Source organism: Carettochelys insculpta, chromosome 6 (assembly GCF_033958435.1).
Source record: "Carettochelys insculpta isolate YL-2023 chromosome 6, ASM3395843v1, whole genome shotgun sequence".
Classification (NCBI taxonomy): Eukaryota; Metazoa; Chordata; order Testudines; family Carettochelyidae; genus Carettochelys; species Carettochelys insculpta.
In genome coordinates this window covers 105,271,149-105,293,200 of record NC_134142.1, presented here as the reverse complement: position 1 = coordinate 105,293,200, position 22,052 = coordinate 105,271,149, and the positions used below count along the sequence as shown (strand labels likewise).

The 22,052-nt window shown below is 43.3% G+C and overlaps 1 protein-coding gene across 4 annotated transcripts in view; it reads left to right on the top strand.

The window, feature by feature from the left end:
• The window catches only part of PLEKHA7 (pleckstrin homology domain containing A7), a 252,758-nt gene that overhangs the window by 186,230 nt on the left and 44,476 nt on the right, over positions 1–22,052 (top strand). For 3 of the 4 annotated variants that reach the window (XM_074997733.1, XM_074997731.1, XM_074997732.1), the window contains 3 exons: positions 7,184–7,706; positions 10,284–10,370; positions 12,641–12,694. In XM_074997733.1, coding sequence (XP_074853834.1) covers positions 7,184–7,706; positions 10,284–10,370; positions 12,641–12,694 — 664 coding nt within the window. Of the gene's footprint in view, positions 1–7,183; positions 7,707–10,283; positions 10,371–10,815; positions 10,936–12,640; positions 12,695–22,052 lie in introns of all 4 variants that reach the window. The other variant, XM_074997730.1, reaches the window with a different exon arrangement.

Below are 22,052 nucleotides of genomic sequence, written 5' to 3'. Positions count from 1 at the left end.
AGGGCGCTAGCCTTCTATGTAGACAGGACCAAGTCCTTCCGGAAAACGGATAGACTCCTAGTCTCTCTCGCTCCCAAATCGAAAGGAGAAGGTCTCTCTTCGCAGAGAATCTTGAAGCACATCGTATCCTGCATAAAAATGTGCTACGAACTCAAAAAGACTCCTTTACTGGCCACTCCCAGGGCTCATTCCACTAGGGCGGTGGCGGCATCAACAGCCTTCTTCAAGGGTGTTGCGCTAAAAGACATTTGCAGAGTGGCGACCTGGTCATCCTATGACACCTTCGCCAAACATTACGCCCTTCACAGGGTATTCCAAGAGGATACCCGTCTCTCGACAGCGTTCCTCTCAGGGACAAGCTGCACATAATCCGATTACCCACCTCCTATCTTGGGTTACTGCTGGGTAGTCACCTATTGTGGAGCACCCACGGGGACACTCGAAGAAGAAAGACAGGTTACTCACCGTAGTAATGGTGGTTCTTCGAGATGTGTCCCCCTGGGTGCTCCACTACCCGCCCATCCTCCCCGCTTCGGATCTCTGTTTAGTGTTTTGCAGGAGCCTTCGAGGCGGTTGGTCAAGGAACTGGCGGGGACCGGATCGCGCACGTGGCCACGAGCGCGCAAGGGAGCGGCGCGCGCCGGCGCATACGCGGTCCAGCAGAAACTGCTTGGAAGATCCGATCTGCGGTGCCGGGCGAGCCCGACACCTATTGTGGAGCACCCACGGGGACACATCTCGAAGAACCACCGTTACTTCGTGAGTAACCTGTCTTTATGTCTGTAATAATTTTCCTCATGGTTGATAAAATATGCTGTATAAATACAGTGAACTACTGGTTGAACCTCTCTAGCCTGGCATCCTTAGGACCTGACCAGTGCTGGATGAGAGAATTTGCTGAATCACAGGAGATCAATATTGTCTAGCAGCATTACCAACATTTTCACTGCATACTGAGCTCTTAGAAGATGCATAACTGTAAATTAGAGCTAAACAACAGCACAGATTATGGAGAGCCAGGCCTGTTGGCCATGAAGAAACTTTGTGACCCCAGGAAGTTTGGCCACGCCCATGATAAGTGGACATCTGGCTAACTAAAATCATGCTGAATCATGGATGTTGCCAGATGAAAGATTCAACCTGTAATATTAACTGTGAGATATGGCCAGTTTAATTCATTATTTATTTTAATTTGTTGATTTAACCCACTTATTTTTATGGTGGTCCACATTCAATAAATTATGCTGTCGTTCAGTAAATAGAACAATAAGTCTTTAGTGTAGTAACTCGTTCCTTAACGTTATAGTCAAGTTCCTGAAAAATGCTACTGTAAATGAAATGATTTTAAGTGAATCACCTTTCTCCACAAAAATTAGTGTAAATGGGGGCGGTTAGTTTCCAGGGCTATTTATTTTCACTGGATAAAAGACATTATACACATATAGATGATAATTAAAAAAAAAAAAATTACTGTAAACTCTTTCATATCCAGCAGTCTATTAGCCAGAAGTCTCAAATAACCAACATCTTAACCATAGGTAAAGTTTAAGTACATTTTCCATAATAACAATATAGTGAAAGTAAATACAAATAAATACAGCCAATATAGTGTAAGTTTACAGCGTACAATACTATTGTTGTTGATAAATAAGTACTCTGCATGCCATTTTCCTTGTTTCTTAATATCTAATTTTGGTTTTCTTTAGTGTTTTATGCATCGCTAGGTATACCTCTCTATTATTTAGCATATTTGAATATTCAGCAACCTCTCAATCCCGGGGATACCAGATATGAAAGAGTTTATTGTAACAGGGTGCTCAGTGGTTATAAAGCATAGTCAAGGCAGGGGTGAAGTGGGGTTGAGGTGCAGAGGCTTTCCTCATGCTCCGTGTTCCTGACATTCCAGCAGGGGAGTAGGTTTGGTAATGGGGGCTTGGCACACCCACACATCTGGTGATCCTGCCTGAGAAGCAAGGTCAGGGACTTGTCTGCTCCCCAGCTAGAATGCTGGGTAGGTGGAATGGGGATATATCCCCATGCCCTGACCCCACTCCTGAGCTGGAACATTAAATGGGTGGAGCAGGGGAGAGCCAAACAGCCTTATAATGGAACACTTTAGGACTCTAAACAAGTATGTTCTCTAATAGATCAGCAACCTAATAATGAAACACTTAACAGGTCCACATGAAGTGAGGAGTTCCTGTATGTGATTTACAGAACGCGCTATATAGGGGCAGTAAATCTGATGTCTGTTTCTTAAATACGCGTATCCATTATTTGAAAAAGTAATATTTATAAACAATAGTTTTATTTTAAAATTTAAAAATGTTATAATCGCCGAGGCACAAAATATATGCGAATTTCCTTCTTAGCTTAACTCTATAAACCAAGACCCTAATCCTGCAATGTGATGCATGCTAGTGGAATTCATATATCTACACAGAGTTCTGTATCACTGGGGCTCTGCATCAGCTCCAAGAGTCTATCTGCATAATTATTGTAGACTCAAAATCACTACATTATTATCTGAAAGGTGGCATAAAACCTTTTAAAAGATATTCTTCCTCCCATTTCATATAATGCCCATAACTGGTTCTGTGGCATTGATGAACTTGGCTGTCAGTCATACACCCTGATAAAGTAAGACTATCCAAAAAGAAATGGTGGAGGCAGAAAGCTTTAAAAGTTATTCCCAGGAAGTTTTTAGTTATTCTTTTAAGTAATTCCAAGTAAGGGCCCCTCCCATCCTGTAGCCAGTCAGAGATGAGGTTCCAGCCTTCAATCTGAAGACTTCAGTGTGCAGGCAGACCTGAAGAATGTAGAACTTCAGAAGGATCTAGTCTTTGGATTTGTTTTTTATGAGACAGAGCCAAACCAAACCTCATTAGTACTTCCTGTTAAAATGTGCTCATGCTGAGCAATATCCTCTTGTATCAAATATAGCATGAAATAATTCATCTTCAGGCAGTTTCAGGGAGTTGTTGCGATTCCTGGCTCTCTTGGATGAGAACCATGCTATCATTTCTGAAGACCTTGTGTCCATTCCCACTTACAAGATTTTGCTCCACTGGTACCAAAATGTGGAACTGTCTTGAAAAACTGAGGGTCATCCTCTACCTGGTTTTCACATCTCTACCTGCCTCAGGGTTTTCTTTGCTGCCATTGTAGAAAGTCAACAGAATTTGCTTTGTGTCCTTATGATTGAACATTCTTTTAATTTAAAACTTTATTCTAAATAGCTAGTATAGAATAAGACAGCTTAGAGTGACTAGTTGTTCACCTGTCCTGGGAACCCTCTGCACCTTATGCAGAATAAATCTGGTCTTGGGCTATGCAAAGGCCTTATGAAGCATGCATCTTGCCTGGAAGGTAGACTAGAGATGTCCCGTGCCTTCTATGTTTTGGTGAGATCCACTCTGTAATCCATTGTATGATTTTCTATATATGCACACCTGTCACCAGAAGGGAGAGACTCTTGAGACTATAGGTTCATCTGACTTCTGAGTGTTCACAGCCTGATAATTCAGAGGACCTGTTGAGGAAACAGAGACCAGTCTCTGTGCCAGGGGCAAGCAAGAGTTGGGCCATGGGTCAGATCCAGCCCATCACACTTTTTAATCCAGCCTGTGGCCTGCCCCACCTGGACTGTCAAGCGGAGCATCTCCATGGAAACCAGCCAATGGGAACTGAGATTGTGCCAGGGGGTTGGGGAGGGGCATAAAGCCACATGGAACAATCAGCTGTTCTGAGTGGTGTGGAGCTGTGGCAGGGAGGGAGCCTGGCTGAGGGTCCTGCTAGTCTGCTGGCTGAGAGCCACCTAGGTAAGTACCTCCCAGCCAGAACCTGCCTCTGGCACTCCACCCACTCCAGCACCCCAACTAACTGCCTCTGGCCATCTCCCAAACCCTCTACAACCCCTACACCAAGTCATAACTTCCTCCCAAGCCCTGCACCCCCTCTGTTATTCCTCTCCCGAGTCCAGAATCCTCTCCTGCACCCATACCCCCTTCTAGGCCCCTGCCTCAGAACAAGAGCCCCAGGTCATCCAAACTCACTCTCAGTCCCCACATACTTTCCCTGCACTCTAGTCCCCTGTGCCAAGCTCTCCTCACTCAGCCTCTTTCCCAGACCCCACAGACCCTCTAGAGAAAAGTGTGGCCCTTGACCAATTACTAAAACTTTGAAAACAAAAAGCAGTCAAGTAGCACTTTAAAGACTAGCAAAATAGTTTATTAGATAAGCTTTCGTGGCACAGACCCACTTCTTCAGACCATAGCCAGACCAGAACAGACTCAATATTTAAGGCACAGAGAACCAAAAACAGTAAGCAAGGAGGACAAATCAGAAAAAGATAATCAAGGTGAGCAAATCAGAGAGTGGAGGGGTTGGGGGGAAGGTCAAGAATTAGATTGAGCCAAGTATGTTTGCCTCAATCTAATTCTTGAGCTTCACCCCCAACCCTCCACTCTCTGATTTGCTCACCTTGATTATCTTTTTCTGATTTGTCCTCCTTGCTTACTGTTTTTGGTTCTCTGTGCCTTAAATATTGAGTCTGTTCTGGTCTGGCTATGGTCTGAAGAAGTGGGTCTGTCCCACGAAAGCTCACCTAATAAACTATTTTGCTAGTCTTTAAAGTGCTACTTGACTGCTTTTTGTTTTGATAGTGTATAGACTAGCATGGCTTCCTCTCAGTTACTAAAACTTTCACCTTAAGGAGCTCCCACTCTAATGGGATCTAAATTTTATTGTAATGAGTCTGGTAAGGCCTCTCTGAACTGTTAACATAAATCTCTCTCAAGCATCTATTGATCAAATAGCCTTCCTGATAACAGTAATGTCTCCAAGGAGAGTGGGTGAGCTTAGTGCTTTAATGACCAGCCACTTCATATAATACTGTGGTTGAGAAGAGGAAAGTCATCATGAGACTTCATCTCAGGTTCATATCCAAGTCAGTCTCAGATTTTCACTTCTCTTACTGTATTTCCCTACCTGCCTTCTTCCTTAGACTTCACTTCCAATGTTGGGAAACTCCTCTCCTAGATCTAAAAAGGGTGCTCTGTTTTTATCTTGAAAAGATCAAATCCTTTATAAAATCTAATAGGTTATTTGAATCAGATGGGAGAGATGCCAGTGAGAATAGATCCTCTCACGCTGGATTAGGGTGTATACAATATTGTTAAATCTTGATTGGGAAGCCAGTAACATCCTAATTTAAAACACCCTCTTTAGAGCCTCCCCTTGCAGGAGCAGCATAGTTTAGATGGGTTTCCTGGGTGAAGATATGTGAATAAGCAACTTGTGGAGTTTAGTGCGCACTTTTCACCAAGCACCTCATTTTACCCCTATCACCGTGCTCCAGTATCCCGTTTGGGGGAGTTATGCTAAATATTTAGCTAAACACTCTTCACCTATCCTCCTCTTGTTGGAACACTGCCTACTATCCCACAATGGGAAGTGTAGAGACCCTTGAAGAAGGAAGAGCAGGTGCTTGGTCTCTGAGAGTCATCTCAGCAGTCATACTACCTACCTTCTCTACTTCAGAATTTTAAATAACATCTGGACTGTACAGTTTGGGAGCAGAAATTGAGGTGGTTGGGTTTGGGTATGCGCTCCCTTATACAGAGTAAAGTGATGACATTGTTCTCAGACGAGATTTCTTGAGAGCTTTCTAACTTGAGTCACAGCTTTTCAAGGCAGATCCAAAGCCTCCTGGGGCACCAAATCCCATGAGTGCGAATACACAGAGGCAGCTCTAGAACAATAGTTACTATTTGTTCTCTTTTTTGTTTCTCCTCCTGTCCATCTTGAATGTAGAGAAAATACAGTCTCTCACTCCCACCATGCCCTCATTCCACATTTTCCTTTGTATGGTCTTCTGTAAAGTCTGGCGGAGTGAGCAAACTTCCTGACTGAAGTTGTTAAAGCAAGTGACCCTCAGTTAATAAAAGGACAAAATAATAGATGACAAGTAGAGAATTGGTAATTAGGTAAGTGGACTCATTCTGGTGTGCGAGGTTTTGAAAAGACTTGGTGAAATCAATGACATCAATATTGGAAGCCAGCAGATTTCATATGAAAGCTGTTGACCAAATATGGGGTTAATTTTTGCAATTTGTGCCTTTCTGCATGTTTTACTGAAGTCAGGAAGTATCATGTTTATTTGTAGTAGGAACATACATGAATTTCTTTTTCGTTTCTGCTGCCAAAGATATCAAGGACTAGTAGCATTGTGTAATGTAAAAGCGTAACTCATAAGGGCAGAAAATTCCAAACAAATGTTCATTTATCAAAGAATTTAAGAAGTGGTTTATCGTTAGATACATAATGAGGAAATTTTATTTAGTAGTTGCTTATTCTATCTGGTGAGGGTTCTTCCTTGTCTCTGATTTTTAAGGTAATGCAATTTTTTCAATACATTAATATCACAGCAAACCGCGCCATCTAGTGGAGAAAAGGAAACAAAGTAAAATATTAAAATTTTAGTATTTGTTCTTTATTATAAACACAACCGTGAATCAGAACTTCTCATATTTGACTTCTAAGGTTTATAAACACAAAGGTAATGTAATTTATTCCATTGAGACTAGTTTTGTGGATTAAAGATTTCTGGTTCTCAGATATTTGTCAGAAGTAAAATCACTTACCAGATTAAAGCAGTTTAGATATGCATCTAACAGCAGGTCCAACAGTCTTGCTGGACCCCTGGGCAAGGGGGGAGGAGCCATGCTCCATGCCCCTGGAAGGAGCATGGCCTTGGGTGGAAGGGGTGGGGCTGTGGCAGCCAGCCTTCAGTAATGTGCAGACCATATCCCCTGCCCTTGTTGCTTCCCAAAGCACTGAGCAATGTAAAGGATCTGGAGCTTTGGCTGTTGCCACAGTAGCAATGGCAGCAGCTGGGAGCTGTGGATCCCCCTATGTATCACAGTTACCCCCTTTGTTTCTCTTTCCCCCTTCAAACCCATGCTTGGTGGGCGTGGTGAGTAGAGAGGGTTTTTATAAATAGAGATACCTGAGCAATGGTAGCTTTATTTTTTAGACATTTAAATTCACTTTAATAAAGGACCCTAGATCAGAGTCTTGTATATTTCCTAAGGTAACATGAATTAGAAGATGTAAGTTATTTTAATTTTAGCCGGTCCTATTGATAAATATACATTTAATTCTGTTTCTCTTCTTCTTTCAGTCTTGCTTCTGATCAGACGCTAAGTTGTCAAGGTCCCACACAGTCTTCATCTTTTCCTCAAAATTATCATACGTTGCCAAAGAATACAAGGCAACCTTCAGCAAGCTCTCCTCCACCAAATCGCAACTTGCCAAGTGACTACAAATATGCCCAGGATCGTGTTAGCCACCTGAAAATGTCCCATGAGGAGAGGAAAGCTCATAAGGATGGTACTGTATGGCAGCTATATGAATGGCAACAGAGACAGCAGTTTAAACATGGAAGTCCAACTGCCCCAATTTACATAGATTCTCCTGAATTTACTGACCATGGTAAAGCAAAAAGTTCACTAGATGTTCCACGCTCAATTTCTGTTCCTCCATCTCCTTCTGATATTCCTCCACCTGGACCTCCAAAAAGTTTTCCACCAAGGAGACCACACACTCCTGCAGAAAGGCTTACTGTTAAACCATCTGATGAGAGACAGAGTATAGACGTACCTTTAGCTGGATCCCCAAGGAAGATTCGAAATCATACAGTTAAGGTCTGTATAAAGTATAACCGTAATCGTACAGAGGGTTTGTATATGAGTTAGTCTAATTAACACAGCCATTTGCACTGCCCTCCTTACTATGGAATCAAAGTGACATGGATCTTCTAAAGGTAAACACAGTTACACGCAATTTAATTTTTGCAAACCTACATCTTTTCAATTGTCTCAGGTTTATTTTACCTCTAGAAAAAATAAATGGATGATTGAGAAAGGAAGGCCCTCTTAATTTGAAATTTTCTTATTGCATTTCTCTCAGTGCCAGACCTTTGGCACCAGTTGGGTAGGAGAGTTGGGTAGGTTATTTGGATGTTAAGTTGAAAGGTTCATCAGAACCGACTTGACTCAGCTTTGGCTATCAGACCAGTACCTTGTCTCAGTTTTCTCAGAACCTTTGCTATCAGGAGGACTGGCAAAAAGGTACACATCAGCCCAGGTGCCAGCCGGTACCAGTGGTACCTGTCAAGAAATCTGGGCTTCCCCCCTGAAACATAGGGCAGTTCTACACTGGACCTTAAAATGGATCATAGATATGCAGTTCCAGCTATGGACTTTTCTTTGGCATCACTAGAAGCACAGGAGCAACTTTTGGTAGGTGTGCATGGAGCACACAGGTCTGCTGGTCTCCCCATGGCTGGAGTGGGTTGGCAGGAGGGGGTGAAGTGGGGTGAGCATAGCAGACTTGCAGACTTTCCATAAGAGAGTTTGGTTGTTTGAAATTTTTTCTATGCTATCTTTAAAAATTATTTTCAGTAGCTGGCAAACCTGTAAAGGAGAGCACAGGAGATCTTTTAGCACTAACATTGGAACAAAGTGTGAGCACATCACTTCTTGTCTTTTAAACATCAGATGTTTGAAATGAGTAGGAAGTGTTTGTAGGGAAGATGACATGGAAGCCCACACCCATTTCAGATTCTGCAAGGATTACTACTTCAAGTAATTTTGAGATTTGTTGCTTCTTTATGTTCTGCCCAGTTCCACACATGGCTTCACATCTTCTACACTAGTCAAACTTATGGATCTTTCATCACTGTTATGTATTGTTTCAACTCTAGTTTTATTATGCCATACTACACATATATAAACAGGAGACAGCAAATGCTCATTGCTTTTAAAAAATTAAAAAGAAACCCAGTGAAACATAGTACTAGAAAATGACATGTTTTAAGTTTCCCGTTAAATCTCACCTGCCATTGTCTTTCAGATTGCCTTGGTGGTACTGCAGTTCAAGGTCTTTTTCCATTAAGGCTTATGCTATCAAAATGGTAGAGGTGCTTCCTGACACTGCAGCTCCATGCCTTTTGTTTTTTTGTTTTCTTTGGCTATTTATATTCGTGTGACATAAAAATTAATTCTTTCCATGCCACATTAATCTCTGCCATACTGTGAACAACAAAATTGTTTTTACTTTCCATACAAATTCTAGAAGAAACAAAGTTAGTGCTTATTCCTTATTTTTAATTTATATTACTCCTATATCTCCATGGTACTCCCTCACTTAGGCCACATCTGCACTACAGCGATCCTGCGAAAGATGTTCTTCTGGAAGATCTCATCTGAAAAAACTTTTTAAAAGATCGCGTCCACACACACAAAAAAAACAGATAAAAAGAGCGATCTGCTCTTTCAAAAGAGAGCATCCACACAGCCCCTGCTCTTTCAAAAATCCTGCACCATGAGGTCTGCTCTTTTGAGAGAAGGTCCCCTGGAGCACCTACACATGCTTTTTTCTGAAACAACCTTTTGGAAAAAGGCGCTCTTCCTCATCTGGGAGAGGAAGAGGGCCTACAAAAGAAGTGCTGCATTCTTTTGAATTCCTTTTGAAAGAGCGCATTTTGTGTGTAGACACTCCATGGGATCTTTCAGAAGAGCCACAGCTGGTCATAAATATCTCATTAGTGTAGACACAGCCTTAGAGTTCTGTGCTTTAATTTTAGTTACCCTATCACTTTATTCCTTTTTGTATTAGAATAACAAAGGGATGTTCAGTGAAGTTGAAAGCTGGCAAATTCAGAATTGTAAAAGGGGATTTATTTGTCTTACCAAATAGTACATTAATGTATGGCACTCGCTGCTTTAAGATGTCACTGTAGGTTTGTGGAATTTAAAAAAGGATTGGTTATTTATATAGTTAAAAAAGACATCCATAGTAATTACTGTCTTTGACATAGGGGAAAACTGTGATGTTTCATAGCATAAACCAACCATGAACTGACAGGTAATACGAAGAAACATTCTGTATGGTCCTTGCTGGTTACAACATGTATTGTTGAAGTATATGATACTGGCCAATGCCAGTGGCATGCATTGAATTAGTCCCTCATCTGATCCAGTATGACAGTTCCCAAATGCCTGTTTGTTTATTTATAGGCTTTCTTATTATGCTGATTGTAATATCTACATTTCTCACAAATGGTGAATTTACCCCAAACAAGAGAGTGCCTAAAGTCAAACAGGAAGTCTAGCAGAGCCATGAATATAAGCCACATCTTTTTAATCTCAGTCAAGTATCTTAACCATATTTACTATTCCAGTTAGTCTTCGTAATTTTGACTCTGGCTCTTGTTACAGAGTTCAGCACACATTGATAGACGCTCCATGCCTACTATGGGATATATGACCCATACTGTAAGTGCACCCAGTTTACATGGCAAATCGGTAAGTTGAAATACTAGAACTCTTTTTCCTTTTCTTGCCACCAAATTATTGTAATAAAGTTTTCAACTCCTACCGTTTCCTTAGCCATATTGTGTTTTTATGTTCAAAACCCAGCTAACACTATTAAAGCTTGAACTAGGTAAGCTTAAGCATGGACCATGTCCAGCTTTGATTAAAAGTCAATGGGAATTTTGCTGTTGACTCCAGTGGAGGCAGGAGTAGGTTATGTGTAGAACTTTTTTTTTTTTGCTTTGTTACAGTCTACAGTTTGCCAGTAAATCCTCTTCTTTTGCTGTATTTATTTAATCAAATAAAGAATTAATTAAATAATTGCTCAATTGGGTCAAGTAAAGGCTGTCTAGGCACTAAGGTGGAGAATGTAATTACAACAACACTCCCTAAAGACTGCTAATTTCCTCTTTACAATATGTCTAAATACCTGCAGCCAGAAGAGCTAACATTGCTTCTCATTCGATTAAGGAGACATCAGGCTAAGTTGGCTAATATACGAAATTACACAATCGCCCAATTACTACAGCACTTGCCAACTAATTCCATCTATCAGGTCAGCTGCTGATTGGCTCATTTGTGCTGTATGATATTTTGTGACTCTGCAAATGCTCCATTGGTTACATGCTTGAGTCTGTGCTCTCTTCCCCATTATTTGGTATTCCCAATCCCTGAATCATTTGTGTTTTTTTTCTTTGCTGTTGTGCACATTATAAATTACAAGAAATGTAAGCTACTTCATGCTATTATTTCTTGTTTCAAAGCTTTAGATATCACTTTGCTCTGATATTACCTCTGAGAATTATGCCACTTAAAATCTTTTCAAAAAAGAGAATTAAGTATACTTTATTCAGTCTAACTGAAGCAAAACAATGTCTTCACATTGTTTTCATGAGAGTGCCTCACTTAGCCACATGTTGCATTAATTCCAAAGACAGAAAGAGGAGTCAGGTAGAACGCTAATGGTAGCTTATAACTGCAATTTTCTGTAGGTAAAGATTAGCTCAGACAAGTCAAATTGTCCTTTTGTTTAACTGGTCAATAATACTACCCATCACAGGTAAATCACAACACACTTAATTGCATTAATGAAAGAAGTTATAAAATTGAAGCTTGCGCAGAAATCTTGTTATGATTCTCTTCATCAAGTTATTAGATTTATAACATTCTCTAAAGGAGAGCCATCTAGTAATCTTGGAACTTTCTCTTACAAAGTATATTAACATACCAGAGCACTGTTAAGTTTATATGTGCAGATAAATGTTAAGTGTGATATATGGATTCACTGACACAGAGTTTGTTCAGATAATTATATTCATTTTATCAAAATACTGAAGAAATGAAAATTTGAAACCATAATAGCTGTCTTTTCTTCTGTTTATGCTAATATAAGTCTAGAATCCAAAATAATGACAATTTCAAATGATGTTCTGGATATTTTACCCATTTAACAATCTTGCTTTGTTGCTTGTTCAAAATATTTCTGTTGAGACACGAGAAATAATTTTCTGTTGTGACACAGGTGTGCACATTTCTTTGGGTAACTTTGGTAATGGTGATACTATCCTTGTATAATTATAAGACCATACAGACAGCAGTTTCTAATTAGACAGTGTTTCAAAAGAAAAAAATGTATCTGAACATGATTTGATGAAAAGCCAGAAATGGTTTTCTGACTATATAATACTTTTTTCTTTAAATATCATCCATGAAATGGCTTTATGGACTCTCCCAAACCAAGGGGCACACATTTTAAAATGTGCATGAAATTTGACCAGAGGTGTTTGATGATTTGTTATTTAATGAAATATTTTACCTTTCATGTTTAAGACCAATCTTGAATAAAGCAAACTTATTTTGTCAGAAAGGCATGCAATATAGAATTCTAAGCAATGGCTGAACACCTTTTTCAATTAAGTGTCCTATTGGAGAATACTAGCCATAAAAATGATGTTCATGCCTTAGAAAATAACGTAAGCCACAAAAATGTGTGTTGTCGTTCCCCCACCCCATTATGGAAGGGGGAAAAATTAGGTTTCCATGATACTTTGCTGTTTATGGTTGAATATGAAACAGGCAATGTGGCAGTGAGGCCAATGTGCTTATTTTGTACCACTTCTTTATTCACTTTGTCATTGTACTCTTTTGACTCATATATATATATATATATAGCTTAATATAATTTTTTTCAACATTTGCAAGCTTATTTTAGAGTAATAGAATACATTGCATTGTTGTTCATTCTTTTTCCTTAACTGAAGGCTGATGACACCTACATCCAGCTGAAGAAAGACTTGGAATATCTGGATCTAAAGGTAGGACATATTTATAGGAATTATATTTCCAGTGTTTATCATCCCATCAGCCTTCTGTATATCTTCTCCCTACTTAAATTATTCACAATCTTGGGAATTTAGAATGATGAATTTTCCTTTGGTGTAATTGGAAAACAACTAAATATAATCTGAGGAAGTGGTCTTACCCACAAAAGTTCATTATTTAATAAATTTGTTAGTCTTTGAGGTGCTACAGAACTGCTTCTTATTTGTGAAGCTACAGACTAATGTGACTCTAAAATTGAGAGAGTCTTAAGGTGAATCTATACTTATGGGAAGGTTGATGTGCTGGCAGTTGATCTTCTGGAATTTGGTTTTGCACATCTGGTATATATGTGGGAAAATCGACCTCTCTGGGCTCAGCTGTTGACCCCGTGTTCTACAGGATTAGGAGTAAGGTACACCAGCATGAGACTAAAGAAGTTCACAGTACACTAGGGAAGAAAGTCGTTTCTAATATGTTCATTCTATCTACCCATATCTGAAATCAACTAATGCCTAGTGTAGACCTATCCCTAGTTAATTGACTATAAAATGAAAATATAAACTCTGAAATTTGCTTGTTGCATGTTTATTTTGTTTTAGTTTAATTTGCAAACAGTGCAAGAATATATCAATATGGTGATACTTTTAGGATTAAGACTGAGTATTCTAACTTTAAAAATACAAATTTTTGTGTTTATTCATTTCCATTTTTCCTGTTTTTCCGTTAGAAGCTGTCTGCTTCAATGGTAACAGTAAGAATATCGTTATTATAAGTTTGAAACATAATTATAATGAGTTAGTGTTTGTGATAAATCAGTTGAATACATGAAGTCTTCTTTTCACCTCCACATTGTTTTTTTTTCTTGCCATATTTGCATTTCTGAAATTCCTAAATGATGCCCTTCTTCACAGTACTTAGCATATGAAAGTTAGCATCATGGGGCCCCCTGCAACTCTCAACCAAATATTAAGTGGAACTCCTTTCAGAATGAATCAACGTGTTCCCTAAATTATTCTCCATGGTGCAGTATTTTCCTAACCACTTTGTCATTATTGAGCTGTCACATAGCCAAAAACTTCCTAGAATTAACCCAATCGGCAACAGGGTTGGTTTAAAAAATAAGCCCATGTCACTCTCATGTTCCTATAGCTTGCACTTACAATCTTCACATTTTAAATGCCGTTAAATCCGTATAAATATGGGGTGTTTGTTTCAATTTTTGAATATATATTTTTGATACATTCGCACCTTGGTTTTAATGTAAATAAATTTTCTAAGTTCAGTCTCTAAAATATTACTTTGTAATAATTCTTTAGCAACAGGTTCAAATTCATGTGGCATTCTTCAAAGTTCTTCACAGCCAGTGAAATTCTGTATTAACATCTGTATCAAGCAATAGGGGCATCATGTGGAGAGTTAAATTAATTGACATTTCTTCCCAAGAGAGATTGCAAATTCTTACTTAAATCAGCTCGTCAATATCATTTTATGTGAGTTCAAGATGTCAACTGAAATGTTGTTATCCTGATTGTTTCGTTAGTCTTTAAAGTGCTACTGGACTGCTTTTTGTTTTGTTATTATCCTGACTTTCAAAATCTGTGCCACAGTTAAAATAGTCATATTCCATGATGATCAGTTTGAAAACAAATCTAGGTTAATAAATGTTAAGTTCTGAAAAACATATGAAAAGAAAACTAATAATTATGCTCAGCACAAGAGCCTGGTGCCTCTTAGGGTGTGAAACACTTCTCCTCATGTATAAATCATTGTCCTTGGTTTGTCCTGATTTAGCCCACGGTGAGGCTCAGGCCTTCCACTCTGAAGCAGGGTGAGCCAGTGCTCTAGCTCCATGGCAAGTCTGTAAGCCTCAGCATGCACCCCACATACCCCTCGTGTGGCTGGAGCTAGTGCTAATGCCCCTGCATGGCCCATACTGCCTGGTAGGGGGAGGAAGTAGAAAACTAATATTGCCATTCCCCCTCATGTCTGGTTGGGGGAACAGCAGTGCAGGAATGATCTGTCCCTGCACTTGCTTGCAGACTCCACCTGCACTGCTCCCATTGGCTGGGATTGTGAACAGTGCAAGCTCAGTAGGGGGGGCACCATCTGCCCCTTTGCCCCACCTGCCAAACAGTAGCTGTGCCAGGTAAACGCCTCAATCCTTCCCCTCACACACCCAACTTCCTGCACCCCCAGCTCGCTCCTCCACCCTATCTCCCTCTCAGACCCCACATCCTCCCCTGCACTCCTGCACCCTACCTACCCACAGCCCACTTTTCAGCAGACCCTTCTCATACATTTAGCCTCTTATTTTGGGCCCCACAAGATCTACTAGTCTGGTCCCCCAGAAGAGTTAATCTAGCCCCGGCGGGGGGAAGCCTGAATTTCAGCAAGGGGAACCTTGGTGCCCCAAGTTGCACAGGTGTCTTTTTAATTTATCTTGCTCAGTTGGGGGCCACATCAGGGAGGAGTGGGTATTTTGGGGTTGTGGGTTGTTGCTTCTCACTTGTGTGTGCCCTTGTGTGATTTTTTTTTTCTGTAGGTCAGTGGCCACGACCTAAAACAGATTCCCTAATACTATTTTATCTAATTGAAAACTGTTATTGGGTACCCTCTGCTTTTCTTCTCCCAAATACCCAAATCCACTTTTTTCAATCTTGCCTCATAAGCCATATTTTCTAGACCTTCAATAATTTTTTTTCTTTTCTCTGGACTTTCTCCGCTTTTTCCAGATCTTTCCTGAAATGTATCACCCAGAACTAGATGCAATACTTAAGCTAGGACCTAACCATCATGGAATAGAGTAGTGTCTTCCTTACAACACTCCTGTTAATCTCCCCCAGGATGGTTGCTCCGCCCCCACCCACGGCTGGCCCAAAAGTCTTAAACTGTTTACTCATATTTAGCTGATGAACCTCTCTGACCATCAGGTATCTTTCTGTAGTACTCCTCCTTTGGCAGTAGTGTCCCATTTTGTGTGTGTGCAGCTGATTATTCCTTCCTAAATGGAATACCTTGCATTTGTCCTTATTGAATTTTATCCTATTTACTTCGAACCATTTGTTCAGATCTTTTAATTTTAATCCTGTGCTTCAAACACTTGCAACCCTTCCCAGCTTGGTATCCTCCATAGCCTTTATGTGTGTACGCTGTGTCATTATCTAAATCATTCATGAAGATATTGAATGGAGCCAGATCCAGAACTGATCCCTGCAGGACCCCACTCAGTATGCCCTTCCAGTTAGAATGTGAAAGACTGATACTACTATTTGGAAAAGTTTTCCAGCCAGTTATGCATCCACTTTATAGGAGCTCCCTGTAGGTTGTATTTCCTTAATTTGTCCTGTGAGACAGTGTTAAAAAATGTACTAAACTCAAGATATAACACTTCTTCTTTGAGGGGTCCCCGTGGGTGCTCCACAGCAGGTGTCAGGCTCGCCCTGGTGCCGCAGATCGGAAATTTCCAGCAGTCTCCGTCGGGTCGCGCATGCGCTAATGCGCGTCAGTCCTTCACGCGCTTACGGTCATGTGCACGATCCGGTCCCCGCCAGCTCCTTCTCAACTGCCAACGGCTGCAGACGGAATCCACTCCGGCTCCAACGCCTGAGACAGATAAACTCTGTTTTACTTATTGTTAATAGTTATAACTTGTTGCTTAGTTATTATAGTAGTTTATGTTATAGTGTATATAGTTTAATAAGAGGAAGAGAGCAAGAAAAAGGACGGAGGCGGCCGCCTCGGGCGGGTCCACTATCTGAAGGCCTCGAAAGTTACCTGTTAACTGTTATCTGCTGCCGGACTGATTAACTGCTAAGTGCCCTGTTAGCACTTAAAGACTTTAAAGCTCAAACAATGTCCTCTCCGGGTTTTAAGAAATGTGAATCATGCCGGGAGGCCATGCCTGCCTCAGATGGACATAGTAAATGTATTTGGTGCCTCAGGGAAGCCCATGTCCCCCAGAAATGCCCTCATTGCTCTAAGCTTACAGCTAGAGTGCGAAGCAACAGGGAAACGAGGCTAAAAATGTTTCTTTTCGACAAGGCCCTCCAGCCTGGGACATCAGAGAAGCCTCATGAGGAGGGCTCTTTGGGCTCGCACGAGAGGAAGGCGGCTTCTCTGACCTCCTCTGTGCAGAAGAAGAAAAAGCTTTCACCAGCTCGATCCCTGCCAGTTACCTCTACGAGCGGGACGAGCGGAGCATGGGGCCCGGGCCCGCTGGCCTCTCATAGTGGGAAGGCCGCGGCACATGTGCCCATGCAGGGGCCTCCAGCTGTTAAGGAGGCGGCACCGAGGGCTCTGCAGGTGCTGGAAACGTTGGCACCGGCTTCCACGGCACTGCGTCTTGCGGCACCAACAGCACTGGAGCGAGGACACCCGGCACGGGGCCCAACGGTGCCGGAGGAGACTACCCGAGGGGCACCGAGTGCGGCACCGAGGGCAACGGAACCGAGCACAGCACCGACTATGGTGCTGAGCTCCCCGGCGCCGATGGGAACACCTGCGGTGCCCAAACGGGGGAAAGCGAAGACCAAGTCCCAGCACCGCAGCCCTTCCCCGGAGATCATTGCACTGCCATTATCACCTCGCTCTCCCCCAGAGATTCAGTGGGCAGCAACTCCAACAGCCTGCAGCAGACTTCTGTCTCCATTCCTTCAGCCGCCATCCCCCAGGCTTGGACATTTTTCACCAACTTCCAGCAGGGATCCCTATGAATACTATCACAGAGGATCCCCGCCTTTGTCAGTGTCATCTCGACGGTCACGTCCTTCTACACATCACGTCTACACTTTCAGGTTGTGGTCCAGGTCCCCATCACCGGGCCCTTGCCCTTGTTGTTATGGCTGCCCTTACCACATGGGACATCGGCACAGGGGATCTGGGTCTCAGGGTAGATCTCCGTCAACGCCTCGTCGCATCACAGCACACAGTCTCACCCTGGGGGGAACATCACAAATTTCCCAGTCAGAGAGTGGTTCAAAGGATCTGGAACCCCCTCTGGAAACCTTAAAAGAACAAACGTGAGCAGAGTCAGGAACCTGAGGACTTAGAGGAAATGTATCATAGCGATGCCTCCTCGTCCTCCCCAGATGAAGCAGTTGTTCCTGGAGATATCTCTCCCCCAGGTGACCTAAAACAGTTTCAAGAGTTGTTCAAAAGGGTGGCTCAGTCACAAGACATTCAAGTGGCAGAGGTGCAGGAGAAACACCATAAGCTCCTCAAAAATCTCAGACCCCCAGCTTCATCCAAGATCGCCATCTCATTGGATGAAACAATTATGGAGTCAGCCACCAACATATGGCAGACTCCAGCCTCCATCCCTCCTACAAACAAGAGGGCGGATAAGAAGTATTTTGTCCCTGACAAGGGCATGGAATTTCTGTTCAGTCACCCACAGCCGAATTCACTAGTGGTTGAATCCTCACAACACAGAGCCAAAACGTCCCAATATAGGTCAGGGGGATCAGACAAGGACACAAAGGCTACGTCTACACGTGCACCCAACTTCGAAATAGCTTATTTCGACGTTGCGACATCGAAATAGGCTATTTCGATGAATAACGTCTACACGTCCTCCAGGGCTGGCAACGTCGATGTTCAACTTCGACGTTGCTCAGCCCAACATCGAAATAGGCACAGCGAGGGAACGTCTACACGCCAAAGTAGCACACATCGAAATAAGGGAGCCAGGCACAGCTGCAGACAGGGTCACGGGGCGGACTCAACAGCAAGTCGCTCCCTTAAAGGGCCCCTCCCAGACACACTTTCATTAAACAGTGCAAGATCCACAGAGCCAACAACTAGTTGCAGACCCTGTATATGCAGCACGGACCCCCAGCTGCAGCAGCAGCAGCCAGAAGCCCTGGGCTAAGGGCTGCTGCCCACGGTGACCACAGAGCCCCGCAAGGGCTGGAGAGAGAGTATCTCTCAACCCCCCAGCTGATGGCCGCCATGGAGGACCCTGCTATTTCGATGTTGCGGGACGCGGATCGTCTACACGTCCCTACTTCGATGTTGAACGTCGAAGTAGGGCGCTATTCCCATCCCCTCATGGGGTTAGCGACTTCGACGTCTCGCCGCCTAACGTCGATTTCAACTTCGAAATAGCGCCCAACACGTGTAGACGTGACGGGCGCTATTTCGAAGTTACTGCCGCTACTTCGAAGTAGCGTGCACGTGTAGACGCAGCTAAAGAAATTAGACCTACTCGGCAGAAAGGTTTACTCATCATCTACCTTACTGCTGCGAATGGCGAATTACGCCGCTCCCTTGTCGAACCACAATTTTGACAATTATTCGAGACTCACCTCCCTCATGGATTTCCTTCTAGAGGACAAAAAGCTGGTCCTCAAAACGATCATCCAGGAGGGCTACACAGCTTCACAAGCAGGAGTTCAGATTGCCTTAGACGTAGTGGACACAGCAGCTCGTTCCACAGCCACTGCGGTAGTAATGTGTAGGGAATCGTGGCTCCAGATGTCCAGGATTCCCAGGGATCTGCAAGTAAAAATCACAGATCTTCCTTTTGATAGGCAGAAGTTATTTGCAGACTCAACTGACTCGGTCCTACACTCCAGCAACGACTTGAGAGCTACACTTAGAACCCTGGGTAAATACACCCCGCCATACAGGAGGAAGAAGTTTTACCCTCAACAACGGTGTTACGCTTATCAACCCCAGCGTACTCAATATCAACAGGGGTATGACCAGGGGTGCCAACAACAGCCACAGCAGTACAGAGCCCCTAGACGTCGGCCCCAGCAGGGCTGCACCCCCTCCAGACAAACCATAAGACAGCAGGTTTCACGGGTATGTCAGGGACTGCAAAACCAAGACCGTCTCCCAGTGCCAATCTCAACACATTTCACCATCGGCTCAAGCCGTTCTATTCTCAATGGCAAAGCATCACCACAGACAAATGGGTATTGGAGATTATAGCCACGGGGTACACAATCCCTTTTCAATCATTGCCACCACCGAAACCTCCCACCAGGCCCTTTTTCACGGATCCCTCTCACCACACAAAGTTAAAACAGGAAGTGGACCACCTCTTGTTCATAGGGGCGGTGGAGAGAGTACTGGAGCAATTCCAGGGGAAAGGCTTCTACTCCCGGTACTTCCTGACAGAGAAGAAGACAGGAGGTTGGAGACCAATCCTGGATTTACGGACCCTCAATCAGTATTTGTGCAAGCAGCGTTTCAAAATGACTACAATTGCTTCCATAATCACGGCACTGGACGATGGAGACTGGTTTGCAGCCCTCGACTTACAGGACGTGTATTTTCATATAGCAATTCATCCGGCGCACAGACGTTTCCTCTGATTCACAGTAGGCAGAGAACATGTCCAGTACAGAGTTCTTCTATTCGGTCTCTCTTCAGCACCTAGAGTTTTTACCAAAACCCTGGCGGTAGTATCAGCGTATCTACACAGACAAGGCTTCTTCATTTTCCATACCTGGACGACTGCCTGCTGAAAGGAACTTCCAAAGCGGAGGTCTTACGAATGATACACATCACCACAAACACATTTGCCTTGCTGGGCCTCATCATCAACCTCTCGAAGTCAAAAACTGAGCCCACGCAAAATACAGAATTTATAGGGGCGCGAATAGACTGTGCTACATCAAGGGTATACCTGCCCGATGCCCATTTTCGCGCCATCAAATCCCTGGTACAAGTAATAACATACAGCCCCGCTGTCCCAACCCTAACATGTCTACAGCTGTTAGGGCACATGGCGACCACCACGTTTGTGGTACAAAACGCCAGACTGCACATGCGAGGTCTGCAGCATTGGTTGGCGAGCGTTTACAGACCAATAGCCCATACCGTTCACAGGATAGTATCACCCACAATGGAGGTGCGAAGGTCACGGGCATGGTGGGCAGACCCCAAGAACCTACTAGTAGGGGTGCCTTTCCGCCAACCGCAAATTCCCATTTTTCTCACAACAGATGCATCCCATATGGGATGGGGAGCACACACTGGCAATGAAGTCACTCAAGGATTATGGTCCCCCTTGGAGAAGACACTGCATATAAACATACTAGAGCTCAGAGCAGTGTTCAATGCATGCAGGAGTTTTCAAAATTACCTGCACGGAAAAGTAGTCGGGATAAATACCGACAACACCTACACCATGTTTTATATAAACCGACAAGGAGGGGCCAGATCTCGTGCACTCTGTGCAGAGGCTGTCCGGTTGTGGAACTGGTGCATTGCCAACAATATAACCCTAAGAGCCTCATACTTACCGGGTGTCCACAAGGTAAAGGCAGACCAACTCAGCAGACGCTTTGCGCTCACGCATGAGTGGCAGATCCGTTCTGACCTGCTCCTACGAGTGTTTCACAAATGGGGGTTTCCCCAAATCGATTTGTTTGCCACTCACAACAACAAGAAATGTCCCCAGTATTGCTCCAGAGTGGGCATAGGGCAGGGATCCTTGGGGGACGCCTTCATGATTCCATGGAAGGGCCCTCTACTCTATGCGTTCCCTCCCACAACACTCATACACAAGGTTTGGAGAAAGCCAAAAGGGAGAGAGCACACATGATACTCATAGTCCCAACCTGGGACCAACAGCAATGGTTCCCGCTGCTTCTGTGCATGGCATGTCGCCGGCCGTTTCCCATACCGGCAGTACCGGACCTTCTCACACAGGCTTGGGGGTCAATAGTGCATCCACATCCACAGGGACTCCACCTACAGGTGTGGTTAATCCATGGCTCAGCGCCTTAGAGAGCACATGTTCGGAGGGAGTGAAGCAAGTCCTGGAGTGCAATTGGAGGACCTCCACCAGAAGGACTTATGAGCACAAGTGGACACAATTTACCTCCTGGTGCTCTTCCAAGCAGTTAGCACCTCTGGACGCCCCTATAACTGTAATTCTGGACTACTTGCTGGAGCTCAAATGAGAGGGGCTCTCTCTATCCTCACTAAAGGTCCATCTCGCAGCTATATCAGCCTTTCGACACAAAGAGGAAGGCCAACCATATTCGCCCATCCTGTTGTCACGCGGTTCCTAAAGGGTTTAGTAAACCTGTATCCCCCTTGGAAACTGCTACCGCCGTCATGGAGTTTGGACTTGGTCCTCCACACGCTGTTGGGACCGCCCTTTGAACCATTGGCCACGGTTCCCTTCCAGTTACTTACCATGAAGACAACCTTCCTTCTTGCGATTACGTCAGCCCGTCGGGTGAGCGAGCTTGCAGCAATAATGGCCACACTGCCCTGAACAGTGTTCTCAAAGGAAGCGGTGGTCTTATCATTACACCCAGCCTTCATTCCAAAGGTCTCTTCAGAGTTCCACATTAACGAACCAATAGTATTATCCTCATTTTATCCTAA